General features: G+C 44.6%; 1 protein-coding gene across 1 annotated transcript in view; it reads left to right on the top strand.

The window, feature by feature from the left end:
* The window catches only part of LOC117937069 (dynein heavy chain 9, axonemal-like), a 114,749-nt gene that overhangs the window by 39,497 nt on the left and 60,647 nt on the right, over positions 1–14,605 (top strand). Inside the window, exons 36-46 of the mRNA XM_034860727.1 lie at positions 1,386–1,524; positions 2,822–3,109; positions 5,404–5,614; positions 5,693–5,820; positions 6,144–6,252; positions 7,247–7,394; positions 8,636–8,810; positions 9,613–9,786; positions 10,883–11,090; positions 11,574–11,739; positions 12,363–12,465. Of these exons, the coding sequence (XP_034716618.1) occupies positions 1,386–1,524; positions 2,822–3,109; positions 5,404–5,614; positions 5,693–5,820; positions 6,144–6,252; positions 7,247–7,394; positions 8,636–8,810; positions 9,613–9,786; positions 10,883–11,090; positions 11,574–11,739; positions 12,363–12,465 (1,849 nt within the window). The remainder of the gene's footprint in view (positions 1–1,385; positions 1,525–2,821; positions 3,110–5,403; positions 5,615–5,692; positions 5,821–6,143; positions 6,253–7,246; positions 7,395–8,635; positions 8,811–9,612; positions 9,787–10,882; positions 11,091–11,573; positions 11,740–12,362; positions 12,466–14,605) is intronic.

The raw sequence follows: 14,605 nt of genomic DNA, 5'->3' as shown, positions 1-14,605 counted from the left end.
AGAGATTTTTGGTCATATGTCTGCAACATTTTGAATGATGCTTTTGATACCAAAGTGAAACCCTCTGCAGACATGGCCGCCTTTGGAGTGTTGAAATGAGATCTTGTTGCCCACTGATAAGAAGAATGCTTTTGCTTTTGCCTCTTTGTTAGCCTGTAGAAGAATAGCTTTACAGTGGAAATCTCCTGATCCACCTAAAGGGTCTGTCCTGCTCAGTGAACTAATGTTTTTCTTGAAATTAGAAAAAATTAAGTACTTCACCAGAGGTTCAATTAGTAAATTTCAAAAAATATGGGACCCGTTGATTTTGTATTTTGATAAGCTCAATACTCTCCCGTAAGACAACAGGGGCCTGATGTGTTTTTTTTTTTTCTTTTTGTTTTTTTTCAACCATATGTAGCAACAGGCATGTAAAATGTAAGAGTGTGGAGTGCCCCCCCCCTTTTCTTTCTCCCTTTTTTTTTTTTTTTTTTTCTTTTTTTCTTTTTCATTATTATGTACTTATTTTCATTATCATTATTATTATTAACCTTAATTATTTTAATGGCAGTAAGTGGTTGTTGTGGGTGGGTGGATGGGATTTGATTGACAAAGTAATGTTAAACCAATTCAAGATATTCTATTTATATGCATCCTGTACAGTGTCACCTTTCTTGAATAAAAAAAACAAAGCAACATTTAAACAAATAATTATAGCCTAAATAATAAATATATAATACAAGGTGTACATTTTCTTAGCTTACAGTTAGTATGCATAAAAATAAAGGCTTCAAAACAGAACATTGCAGGCCGTAAGCCCCATAACTAAAAACAATACAGCCTCTTATAACCAGTGTACGTGATAGGCCGGTATACGCTTTATAGGAAGCTCCAGACTTTCCTTATACCCACTAAAAATGTTCAGAGATAAGTAGCAACATAGGTTTGTGACAGAACTTTGACTTCTGCTACTGGTCTTCTAATACGGGTTGAGTTGCAGTACAGTAAAGTAGACTACACCGCTGCTTGTACAGGAGAACAGAATGCATCTTATAAAGCACTCGGGCCATGCAAAAAGGGTTTAATCCCATCTTCTCTTCGATTACCCTTCCAGCTAAAGACGCCTTTGGGGTGTCAACTAGTCATGGGACAGATTAGAGAGAGAGAGAGAGAGAATGCTAGGTGAGTAGGGGCTCTGTGAAAAGGGGGAGATAGCTGGACCCATAGTGGGAATAAAGCGCTGCACATTGGAGACGTGTTGAAGTGGGATGGCCTGTGACCTGATCAGAGCTTCCTTAGCTCTGCTGTGTGTGCTATCTCACTATCCGCTCACATGGACACACAAGTTGAGTGAACTGCAAGTGTTATTATTCCGCCCTACTTCTGAGATCCTGTTTTTTCCTCAGACCGTGTGCCATGGTGGTGCCAGACTTCGAGCTGATCTGTGAAATCATGCTGGTGGCCGAGGGCTTCCTGGATGCCCGCGTCCTGGCCAGGAAGTTTATCACCCTCTACACACTGTGTAAAGAGCTGTTGTCCAAACAGGTATTATCTGCTTTATTTCATCTTGCGCATGTGATATGGTTAGAAAGGCCAGATCCATTTATACCCTGGTCTATATCGACAACTTGTCATTTACGGGATTGTTCCGGTGCCACCAAATGTCCGTCCCCGTCCTCTGTCTCTGTGTTGGCACTCTAACCTGCGGCTGATTTCTGAGAACTATGGTTACCTGGTCCTCAGATCTCTGCAGGGTAAATCCAGACAGCTAGCTAGACTATCTGTCCAATCTGAGGACTATGGTTACCTGGTCCTCAGATCTCTGCAGGGTAAATCCAGACAGCTAGCTAGACAACCTGTCCAATCAGAGTTTTCTGTTGACGACTAAACCCACCCACGATGATTGTGATTGGTTTAAAGAATTGCAAAAACAGCTCACCCGCTGCTCCTGGTCTATTTGATGGACTCCGAGCCCGAGGCACCGCTCCTGTCTCACTGAAGGGTCTGAATGAAGTCTGATGCATATGAACAAGAAGCTGATGTGATTCCATCTAAAATGTTCTTTCATCCTCTTCTAGTCCGGTCCTGTTTTACATGTCATGCCATTATTTAAATTATTTAAAAAAGCAATAAAATCCCTTGCAGTGCTGACTAATTGTTACAGCAGAGGTCCTCAACTTAGGTAAGTCATTTTATGAGCCCTCTGTTCTGGATGAATTTCCCGTGACCACAGGCCCATTTACGTGTCCTAGCACACTACTTCCTTTTTATGGCGGTTTAATAAAGCTCTACTTCTTCAGACATTTCTAGATATCACCTTAATAACACTTTGGCTACTCCAAAGTTGTTTTCCAAAGTTTCATTGCAGGTTTTCCAACATTAGCAACTTAGTAGTAATGAAATCAAATGATAATGAACAGACTCTTCTCTGAGCAATATTCACAAGGGCTGAGCCTGCAGATCAGTGGAAGGAGCCGATTCAGACAACTACTTTCTTGAATTAAACAAGTGGTTGATAATTATGGTTAAATATTGCACAAGCATATGTTTTCCTGCTTTGTGTGTGTGTGTGTGTGTGTGTGTGTGTGTGTGTGTGTTCTGAAGACTGACACATCTAACCTTCTGGACACACATACAACTACGACTCACTGTTGAGTAAGCTACTTTAGCGTCACCTTACAAATGATATTTTAAGAAGAGATATCATAAGTTACTTCAGGAATATTATGTTGATGTAAGAAATGACGTCCGAGAATATAAAGTAGATTAAGCTCACTGTTAAAACACTAAACACAGTGTTAGAGGATATGTGTTGACCTCTGCCGTGTGTTGCCCACTGAAGGACCACTACGACTGGGGCCTCCGAGCCATCAAGTCCGTGCTGGTGGTGGCCGGCTCTCTGAAGAGAGGAGACCCCGGCCGAGCGGAGGACCAGGTGCTGATGCGAGCTCTGAGAGACTTCAACATCCCCAAGATAGTGACAGATGACATGCCCGTGTTCATGGGGTTGATAGGTGACCTGTTCCCTGCCCTGGATGTCCCTAGGAAACGAGACCTGGACTTTGAGAAGCACGTGAAGGAGTCCATTTTGGACCTAAAGTTGCAGGCCGAGGACAATTTTCTCCTTAAGGTAAGTTAACCCAGATTCCTGGATAGCCTCCCGACATGCTCGCCTGCTGCAGTTTATCGGATTCTGTTTTGATTACAACTCAAAATGTTGCCAAGGATGGAGGCAAACGCAATCACAGGTTGTCTGCGATGCTGGAGCAAAGTCCCCACATGGGGGATTTGTCTTTAACAATTTAGACAGATATTACAGTTGTAGCAATCTCATTTAGATTTATCGTAGTTCTTTCCAAAAGCTATTTACCTCACATCATAATGTTCAGCTGGGAAATACACATTAGTGTCAGACATGTCTGCAGGATAGGGATGAATTGGGCAAATATTGCAGAAAGCCAACAGTTAGCTGCGATGAGATTTCAGGTGCCCGAGCTGCTGACCTAATTCTGGTCATTACACAAAAACACACACACACACACCATAGAAGGCGTTGTATGTCAGAGACAGATGAACGCAGGACCAGGGGAAATAAGTGCAAACTGCCTCAGGTCAAATAGACACAGGAAGCACATAATAACACTCCATCAACGGAGGCTGGCGCTGCACCATGCCACTTAACCCTGATATTGTGAGAGACAGCCACGGAAATAAACAAAGAGGAGGAGAAACACAGCGAGCAAGAGAGTGAGAATGGCGGGGCGGTCAATAACAAGCACCCACCCCCAGAGCTTGAACTTTTACTGTCTTTGTTTGTGCGGCCAACCTTTTGATTCCAGACAACGAGGGGGGGGGGGGGGGGGGGGGGGGGAGGGTGTGTCGGAAAGAGACTGCCTACCTTTGGCGTTAGCCTGCGCTAGCATTATTCGTCCCCACATCAAAGCGGTAATCAGCCGGGCCCTTTGAGCTGAATGGATGGTGAGTAGGAGCCGCGGGGGGGGCGGTCGATGGCATTGATTGAGGTTTGAGTGGAAATCTCTGTTTGTCCCGTTTGCCCCGTCTGTTACACACTCTGTTCATCACCTCTCATACCTTAATTAGAACTGCAGAAAGTGTTACACTGCCGGTCAGATAAATTATTCCAAATGTAGAGAAGCATGGCATCCTTCATACTGAGAATCTGTGTGAAGGTAGAGCAAGCTCTTTATACTCTTAACATGTTGGCTATAGGCCGGCACTTCAGTTTATTTGGTTAAATACAGTGGTCTTGTAAAAGTGGAGTATTGCACAGTTTAATTAATTTAATATCTATGTGTGAACACAAGGTATTGCACACATTCAATATTGCACAGTTGAAGACATAAATAATAGACATGATTATAAATAATTCTCCTAGTGTCTGAGGAGTTGAACAGTTTGATGGCCACAGGTAGGAAGGACTTCCTGTGGTGCATCGTGGTGGTATGTACTGCTGAGTTTGGATTATTGTGTCCAGGAGAGAGTCGGAGACATTGTCCAGAGGCACGTATCTTGGGATCCTGTCTCACGTCCTGCCCGGCTGTCTGAACGCCCGCGGCTTGCGTGAAAAAAGACCTGGTGCATATCTTTAGTGGAGCAGAGAGCCTCTCCACGCACGTGGCTGGTGGAATATCACGCATTGACTTGAATGGCTGCAGTTTCTCACGGTAGTCGCGCCACATCTGGAAAGCAGCGCAGACACATCCCACAGGTTTTGAGGACCCTGGGGCTCACCCTATCAGGGCCTAGCCTTGTTCAGTGGACTCTCATCAGCTGTCTTTGTACTTGGTCAGCTGTGAAGAACACTGCAGAGGTTACAGGGAGGGTGGGGGTGAGGGGGTCTTCAAGAGGACTGTCAAACTACAGCGGTAGGGTTAGTGGGACCCTCATAGGAGGATGAGGGGATGCAAGGAGGGGGAGAATGTGACTGTTGGGGGCAGACTCTAGATAAGTCCATGGGGGGTTAGCGGGGCCATCATATTAATCATGTCCAAGTTGCCTTTAACTCCTCGGCTGGCAGTCGGCCTGTGATGATTACCACTGATGATCTTCATGCCACACTGGGTCTTCTGTTCTTCTGACTCCGCCTGCACTTCTCTTTAGCCTCCCTGATCTTTACTATTAGCGGTTCTTATCATGTCTTCACATCCTCCATATCACCAAAACAATCCCTCTTCTATGCATTCAGGATGGCCTTGATGTCTTTATTATAATTTATAATAATAATGCAGTTTTTGACTGGGACAGTGTAGTCCTCATTGAAGTTTGCCATGCAATATGCACTGTGAAAAGCCCATCAATTTCCTCTCCCTTAATACGTTTGTAGTAAAACAATCAAAACATGAAAGACAGACGCAGAATTCTAAAATCTGTGTGTGTTTGTGTGTGTGTGTGTGTTATTGTTAGGTGGTGCAGCTCGAGGAGCTGCTGGCTGTTCGTCACTCTGTGTTTGTGATCGGGAACGCAGGCACCGGAAAGAGTCAGGTGATGAGGTCACTCCAAAGGACCTATCAGAACATGAAGCGCAGACCTGTATGGGCAGACCTTAACCCAAAGGCTGTGACCAATGACGAGCTCTTTGGCATCATCAACCCAGCAACCAGAGAGTGGAAAGATGGTGAGTCTAGTGTTTATTAGTGTGACGTGTTTGCTGACCTGAGTTAAATATCCAACTTGTGAACTCTTCTTCCCATAGGCCTGTTCTCCAACATCATGAGGGAACTGGCCAACATCAGTCACAGCGGACCCAAGTGGATCGTTCTGGATGGAGACATTGACCCCATGTGGATTGAGTCGCTCAACACAGTCATGGATGATAACAAGGTGCAAGCGAGTAAAAGCGAGGGAAAAATAGCCAATTGGCTAACAGTGGCGCATTTACAGAAATGTTCATTAATGTGCATTGTCCTAATCAGATAAATAAGATAAATAAAATATCACATGAGCCGAATATCACTCGATATAAATTCTGATGAGACCGAACGGATTTCCTTTGTCGATATTCATGAAATTCCATTGAATTTTACTGTTTCCATAAGGCATTTTTTTTTTATATCGCTTAATTCAGATCAAAACGTGTGGATGGAAACAGAGCTAGTGTGTGCTGTAATGCTGGGTGTCTCCATGCCCTGTGTCCCCCTTGTTAGGTGCTGACTCTGGCCAGTAATGAGCGGATCCCTCTGAACCCTACCATGAGGCTGGTGTTTGAGATCAGCCACCTTCGCACTGCCACCCCCGCTACAGTATCTAGAGCAGGTACTCCTCGCTTTCCTTTCTTTGTCTCTACATGGGGTTCTAAAGCTAGAGTGCGTCTTTTCTGACTCCACATGAGGAATTCTCAGTAATGACAACAACACTGACGGGGCGTCCACATGATACAGGAGGGGCGGCTGTGGCTCAGTGGTAGAGCGGTTGCCTTCCAATCGGAAGGTTGGTGGTTCGATCCCCGCCGCTGCAGTCATTGTCGAAGTGTCCTTGGGCAAGACACTGAACCCCGAGTTGCACCTGGTGCTGCGCATCGGAGTGTGAATGTGTGTGAGTGTTTATCTGATGAGCAGGTGGCACCTTGTACGGCAGCCCCGGCCACAGTGTATGAATGTGTGTGAATGGTGAATGTCTCCTGTAGATGTAAAAGCGCTTTGAGCAGTTGTTAAGACTGGAAAAGCGCTATATGAGTACAGCACATTTACATACAAGTCTTCGGAAAACTCTGCACCTCCTCCACACAGTTGCTAGTAGCCAAGGAGGACACGGAGGATTAAAAGAACGTGATGTTCTCCTCAGATTAAGTCATTATCTTCACTGGAGTTTCTGCCCTGGATAGTCACCTGACGCCAACATAGTCACACTGAGAAGTCCTGAGAGAGTTTTCTTAATTAGCTTGGTTTGGTAATGGCTTGAATGGAACTGACGTTTTTAATATCAAAAAGTTACACACTAAAGCTTTAAAGACAATACTGCACTTGTATTTTGGATTTATTTTCAAATGTGTGGGATAAATAGCAACCGGGCAAAGTGGGCAACTTCTGAACTAATAGTCATGTAGCTGTTCACATCTAGTTTGTTCACACAGGTATTGGAGTATTGTCTGCTTTCAAGGTGTCGGGGCAAATCATGGAGCAGCCATGTATAGGCTGCTTTCTGCATTGTACTCGGCATCGGGAAGTGGGGGTCAAAGGGGCAACACGTGTTTGCCCCTGGGACCCTCAGTAATTGTAATCACTAAATGTGTTCCCTCTTTCCCTTCCAGGCATCCTGTATATAAACCCAGCAGACCTCGGCTGGAACCCGCCGGTCTCCAGCTGGATTGACAAGAGGGAGGTCCAATCAGAGAAGGCCAATCTGACCATACTGTTTGACAAGTACCTCCCCTCTTGCCTGGATGGCCTCAGATCAAGGTAACACAAAATGAAGATCATGCTGTATTGAAGAAGACCTGAAGCTAGCAATTTAAAATGTTCATGGAGGTAATAAATCAACAGAGAGGTAGGCTCATTTTCTTATAGAGTTCTACAGAAACAGGAGCCACTGGAGAGAATGCAGCTTTAAGGAGTCTCCCCCTGCTGGAGGTTAGAGGATTGCAGCTTAGAGGAGTCTGCTCCTCCTGGAGTTTAGTGAGAATGCAGCTTTAAGGAGTCTCCCCCTGCTGGAGGTTAGAGAGAATGCAGCTTTAAGGAGTCTCCCCCTGCTGGAGGTTAGAGAGAATGCAGCTTTAAGGAGCTTCAGCTTTAGCTACACTTCTCAGCAGTAGTGACGAGAAGAAACCTCCTAATGCATTGTAAAACAGGCAGATCAAAATATATATGTATATATTACAGATGATCTTGTGATCTGTAATACAGAGACAGTTTCTGACAAAATATTGCGACAGTAAAGATTTTTCAATTTTCATGTAATCCATTCATATCAATATAGTGTGTATTTTCTGGTATAATATCATTAACATAACTGTGTAGTAAACCATCAAGGCAATCATTTATGTGTAAATCAGTCCTTTAGGTCATAATATAATAGCTGGAAGGGCAATTTTAGTTGGCTATTCTAAAACGGGAAGGTGGCGGTGGTTTAACCAGGCAGAGGGCCGTGCATGTTCTTGTGTGTATCAGGAGGGTTTAATAAAACTGTGCAGATTAGCTCCTGAGCCAGTCACGTGGTACGGATGGGCAGCGAGTCGTCAGTGATGTCATTTGTTTAAAGCGATGCAAGCCTTGTAGGTGTGTCACAGAAAACTTCCAGGATTTCGCGACGCGCTCAGAATGGAACATCGCTTCTTCCCAGATGCAAAGCTCCGTCCATCTTTTTTAAAGTCTGTGGTCCCTGTCATGTTCGGATGACGTAGGAGGCTGCCATGTGACATAACATGTTGGACTGAGGCAAACACTGAGTGACTCAGCAGAACTGGATCCCATCCTGCATTCTATTGTACAGGAGCACTCGCCTCCTCCAACACCTCCATCACCACGGCTGTTGGAGCATACAACAAAAACAGGAAGCAGAGGAGGATTATTTTGTCCTCACTGTATTCAGGATCCAGAGAAGCTCTTCTGTCCCATAATGCCACAGAGCCTATAGATTTGTCAACGACACCCGTTGTGTAATAATGCTTGAGTCCAGTGATGTAATGTCTGTCTTTGCTCAGGTTTAAGAAGATCATCCCTATCCCTGAGCAGAGCATGGTCCAGATGCTGTGCCATTTGCTGGAGTGTCTACTGATTCCTGAAAACACCCCGCCAGACTGCGCCAAGGAACTTTATGAGCTCTACTTCGTCTTTGCTGTGGTCTGGGCCTTCGGGGGAGCCATGTTCCAGGACCAGGTACTGCGTGGGCCTCTGGCCATGTGAGACGCTCACTAAGTGGTTGCATAAAGAGGGAAAAGAATAGGACACAATTGCTGAATGTTTTTTTCTCTCTTTCCTCCCAACTCTTTATTGAAAGAGATTTTTGCAGTAGCATTATGGGTATTCCTCTGTATTATTCAAGCCCTGATGCTCTTATGCAACTCAACTTTGTGTCTCTATTTATGAAAAAGTCATTTGAAAGTTAGTTTCAGTTGAAGAAATGGCAGGTTTTGAAAAAGGCAGAGATCTCCATCTGAAAATGAAGTGAACTCCATTCCTGCTCAACACCAGCCAGGCTGGCTGAATTTAAATCAGCAGGAGAGCCGTGGCCAGCAGTTGCTAAGCAATCCAGTTAGTGCTGTACAGTAAGCGTGTCCATCTAAGTTATGGGATGAAAATGCTTTCCCCTCGGTACAAATGTACTCCACTTTATTTTCCCATCACAGATGCATTTAAATGCTAAGTGGTTTTATTGACTGGAGAGTTGGTAGTGAACAGAGGAGACAGGTACCATGGGGGGGGCTTGGAGAAAGGCGAGGAGTGATGAGGCTACTTCACTGTCTAAATCCGACAGATGGATAGATAGGCCTGCCATCTCTCATTTTCTACCCTGCGACTGCGGTGGCTGTATCTCTCTGTTGTTGCCATTTATTTTTCCTCTGGTCTGTAAATCAAACGCACAGATCCATAGCTACTGTACGGGCCAGGGAAAGCAGAAAGGAAGTCATTTTAGAGTATTGACTGTTTGCCTACCCTCTGTGTCTCTGCGTGAGTGTAGCTGGTCGACTACAGAGTGGAGTTCAGCAAGTGGTGGGTGGCCGAGTTCAAAAGCATCAAGTTCCCGTCCCAGGGCACCGTGTTCGATTACTACATCGACCCTGAAAGCAAGAAGTTCGAACCCTGGTCCAAGATGGTGCCCAGGTTTGAGATGGACGCAGACACACCTCTTCAGGTACAGCAGCTTGTCTTAGAGTGGTCAGTCTGCAGGGTTCTTGTGGAATTACACAGGATCTATTGGATTTATTCTTAAATTACATAACGTACAATTTTAATAACCAATTAATAGTTTAAAACTGTACTAATCACTTATGTAGTAATCAAGGGTACAAGTGGCCGAAATGGGTTTCCTCAGGAGGGGGCTGGCATCTCCCTTGGAGATAGGGTGAGAAGCTCAGTCATCCGAGAGGAACTGGGAGTAGAACCGCTGGGAGTAGAACCACTGCTCCTTCGCGTCGAAAGGAGCCAGTTGAGGTGGTTCAGGCATCTGGTGATGCCTCCTGGGGGTCTCCATAGGGAGGTGTTCCAGGCACGTCCACCTGGGAGGAGGCCTCGGGGAAGACCCAGGACTAGGTGGAGAGATTATATCTCCAACCTGGCCTGGGAACGCCTCGGGATTCCCCAGTCGGAGCTGGTCAATGTGGCTCGGGAAAGGGAAGTTTGGGGCCCCCTACTGGAGCTGCTGCCCCCGCAACCCGATACCGGATAAGCGGATGAAGATGGAGTGATGGATGTACTAATCACTATTGACAACGGGTCAAATAGATACACATATAAATGTATAAAGGATGCTATTTGAGGGAAAAAAGGGGGGGGGGGTTGATCATGCACAACAAAACAAAACATGCCTAATTCCAATACCATCATGGATACACTCAGCCAAACAGTGAGTGATGAACTTAAATATTCGATGGAACATATCATTCAATTTTGAAATATCCCAACGTAGGGTCTACACAAACTCATTTTGTCCCCACTGGGGATAAAACTGTTTCACCCCCCCCCCCCCTTCATGTGGAGCTGGAGCATTAGACCCAGATATGTTCCTCAAAGACCAAAAAACTCATGCCATCAAGTCCCTGTCAGATCTGAGAGCGGGGGAGGGCATTGCCGCATGTTATAGACAAATCTGTTCATTGAACAAATAATCTACAGATAATTGGATAATCAAAATAATCATGAGTTGCAGTTGCGAACCTTGTAGTTAGTCTATTAATGTCCAAAAAGGGATTGTGCACGTGCTGAATGTATGATTTTTTTCCCGTGTGCAGGCGTGTCTGGTCCACACTACAGAGACCATTCGAGTGCGGTACTTCGTGGACCGCCTCCTGGAGCGCCGTCGGCCCATCATGCTGGTCGGGAACGCCGGGACAGGGAAGTCTGTTCTGGTTGGGGACAAACTGGGATCGCTGGATGCAGAGAAATACATGATCAAAAATGTCCCCTTTAACTATTACACCACATCCGCTATGCTGCAAGGTAAGAACCGTGCATGGGAAATCTTTGATTCGGATTGGTTGGCAGCTGTGTGTAGACGTGTGTCTTCTTGTTGATGTACTCTTCCAGTTAAATCAAATGTAGTCTTTATTCACGGTGTTCCCCTTCCGGGATTGTTCCCGTCCTCTGTCTCTGTTTTGGTGCTCTAACTTGCGGTTGATTTCTGAAGGACTATGGTTACCTGGTCCTCAGGTCTCTGCAGGGTGAATCCAGACAGCTAGCTAGACTATCTGTCCAATCTGAGTTTTCTGTTGACGACTAAAACTACTTCTGAACCTTCACCTGTTCCACCAAAACAACTTCCTTCCTGAGACTATTCAGTAGAGGCACCGTGGCTCCATCCAGAAATTAGTACTGGCCAAGATGATTTCTGATTGGTTTAAAGAAAAGCCAATCAACCAGATCACTGTTTTCCAAAATTGGTGGTCAGCTCATTCTTTGCTCCTGTGTTCCTCTGCTACACAGCTGTGTTGGAAAAGCCCCTTGAGAAGAAAGCAGGGCGCAGCTATGGGCCTCCAGGCAGCAGAAGACTAATCTACTTCATAGACGACATGAATATGCCGGAGGTGGATGCATATGGAACGGTGCAACCTCACACGCTCATACGCCAACACATGGACTACAACCACTGGTAGGCTCTGTCAGTTACATGCAGCTTTGCACATGTATGAGCAAACATGAGTACATGCCTGTGGTGTTTATTCAGGATAACATTATGCATAGACTGTCTTTCAAAATGATTTCCAGAAATACCACATGATGTTGTCACTTTAATTGCTTTATTCAGACAATTTCTCAATGTAAACTGAACGTGGTAAAAGATGGATCAGATAACAGTGCCAGCAGCTGATAGGTGTAATAGCCTTATCATGTAGGGAGAAGGGCTTTAGTATTCAGACTGCCTCAGGATCCATGTGCTACAGCTTCCAAAAAAGTCAAATGTGAGGAATTTTGTATGATTCCCCTTAAAAGGATTTAGTTGCTCATCTCTCTGACACAGTGAGGCCATTCTGAACGTGGTTCCACTGCGTCTGACTGGATTAGACACACTCAGCCCATTACGGATATGTTAGGGGGATTTCAGGTATGAAATTGAGAGGACGTAGGATCCTCCTGAGCCACGCCAGCTTAAGAGGGAGTTGAGGCGTCCCCATCGGGGAATGTGTGTGTGTGTGTGTGTGTGTGTGGCAAGCTGTTTGTGTGCATGCAAAACTGTTAAATAATGTTTTTTTCTCTGTGTGTGTGTACTCCCAGGTACGACCGTAATAAGATGCTTTTGAAAGAAATACACAACGTTCAATATGTGTCCTGCATGAACCCCACAGCTGGCAGCTTCACTATCAATCCACGACTGCAGGTACACACACACACACACACACACACACACACACACACACACACACACACATACACATTGTGTACTACTGGTTATGACAAACACTGCAGAGGTTATGTGCACTTGTCTCTTGCGCGTGGTTATAATTAATAATTAAATCATTTACTGAGAGGTTGCTTTATATTTTTCCTTTCTAAAATAGTTTGTATATAAATGCTAACTTGTATAAGCTGATGATGTAGACAGAAGTGAGATTTGGTTTGCATGACATCTTTCCACACCAAATCATTGACTGTTATAAAAGATCTTGTACACTACTGTCCAGGCTTTCAGCAAACTTGGAACAGATGATGCATCTTTTTTTATATTAATGAAATATTACTGTTGCATTGAATGTTTAAACTGTTTTTATAAAACAAAGCTCAGAGGAACATGCTTTGTCATGAGACTGTATATGAAGCCACAGTAGTAAGGCTGCACCTACAGTGCACACACACACACACACACACACACACACACACACACACACACACACACACACACACATTGTGTACTACTGGTTATGAAAAACACTGCAGGGGTTATGTGCACTTTTCTCTTGCACATGTAATCATAGACATTTCTTTCTTTATATTTTGCTCCTATTATTAAATAAGCTGACAATATGTGCTGCTCTACATTCAATGTATTTTTATTTACTTGTAACTTTTGGCCAAAACCTTGGAACATTACATTGTTTTCTGTTCCTTGATCATTCTTTCCCGACATTTATGCACAGTTGAAACTTTGACAAAAAGTCTCTTACCTCTCTCAACACGATGCTCCAGCATTCAGGAAATAACAGCAGTTAGCCTCAGGGTGGGGGCATAGGGTTAGTCTCGCTTTGACCACAGCGCTGAGGGGGAAGGTCCACAGCATCTCTGGATGGGAGAAAACCATGATCTGGTTTGTTGGCATTTCTTTAAAGCTATAGTGCATAGTTTTTGTCTCCCCATGAGGAATTCTAATAATGACAAAAAAACAGTTGGCCTTCCGTGACCCCGCACCACCGCAACCCTCCTCCTCCAACACCACACAGTAGCTAGATGCCAAGGAGGACACGGAGGATTAAAAGGACATGATGGTCTCTTCAGAAGAGGTCATTATCTTCACTGGAGTTTCTGCCCTGGAAAGTCACCAGACGCCAACATAGTAACACTGAGAAGTCCAGAGAGAGTTGTGAGGAGCTGAGAGAACGGATGTTTATTAATATAAAAAGTTACACACTAAAGCTGTAAACCAATCACAATCCTCTTGGGTGGTGCTAAGCTCCAGACAGAGCCATAGTGCCTCTGCTAAATAGTTTCAGGAAGGAAGTTGTTTTGGTGGAACATGTGTACGTTCAGAAGTAGTTTTAGTCGTCAACAGAAACCTCAGATTGGACAGATAGTCTAGCTAGCTGTCTGGATTTACCCTGCAGAGATCTGAGGACCAGGTAACCATAGTCCTCAGAAATCAGCCGCAGGTTAGAACACCAACACAGAGACAGAGGATGGGGACAGACATCAGGCCTAAAATGAGGGCCATCAGGCCTAAAATGAGGGCCATCAGGCCTAAAATGAAGGACATTGTGCAGTACGGAACAATCCTGGAAATGAAACATTGTCGACAGGGACTGAAGTTAACATTTTTGGCCACCTGTCGCTGTGGCCGGGGAATTTTAAATCCACCGGCCCCACGGGCTTTTATGCCTCATAAAGCATCGTTAATAATATACATTTAACTGCGGTCAAGTTAGAAACAAAATCAATATAATAAATGACTCTTATCAACCATATTTTTTATTGTTTTATTTAACGCTTTCCCCTGTCAGAGAAAGTTATCATACACAACCCACTCCTCTTCCTCTGAGCCATCACTGCACCACATTAGTTCTGTACTGCTGTTGTAAACCAGCCCCTTACCAGCCTCGCCATTGTCACCAACTGTCTACTTGGAATAAAACATCTCCTTTTATTTTTCCTTGAATCATTCTCATCTTTTGGTTGGTTGCTTGTTTAACCCCCCTGATAATGCTCAAATCCAGGCGAATGGCAGACTTGGTTGAAATGTGAATGAACAACAATAGGAAAAAAACAACTCTGAATCAGTCAGCTCTCATTGGTTGCCAAGGTAGCAGATA

The sequence above is a fragment of the Etheostoma cragini genome, chromosome 21 (genome assembly GCF_013103735.1).
Source record: "Etheostoma cragini isolate CJK2018 chromosome 21, CSU_Ecrag_1.0, whole genome shotgun sequence".
NCBI classification, from domain to species: domain Eukaryota; kingdom Metazoa; phylum Chordata; class Actinopteri; order Perciformes; family Percidae; genus Etheostoma; species Etheostoma cragini.
Note: the sequence above shows the minus strand (reverse complement) of the source record. Positions and strands in the feature narration are given on the sequence as shown.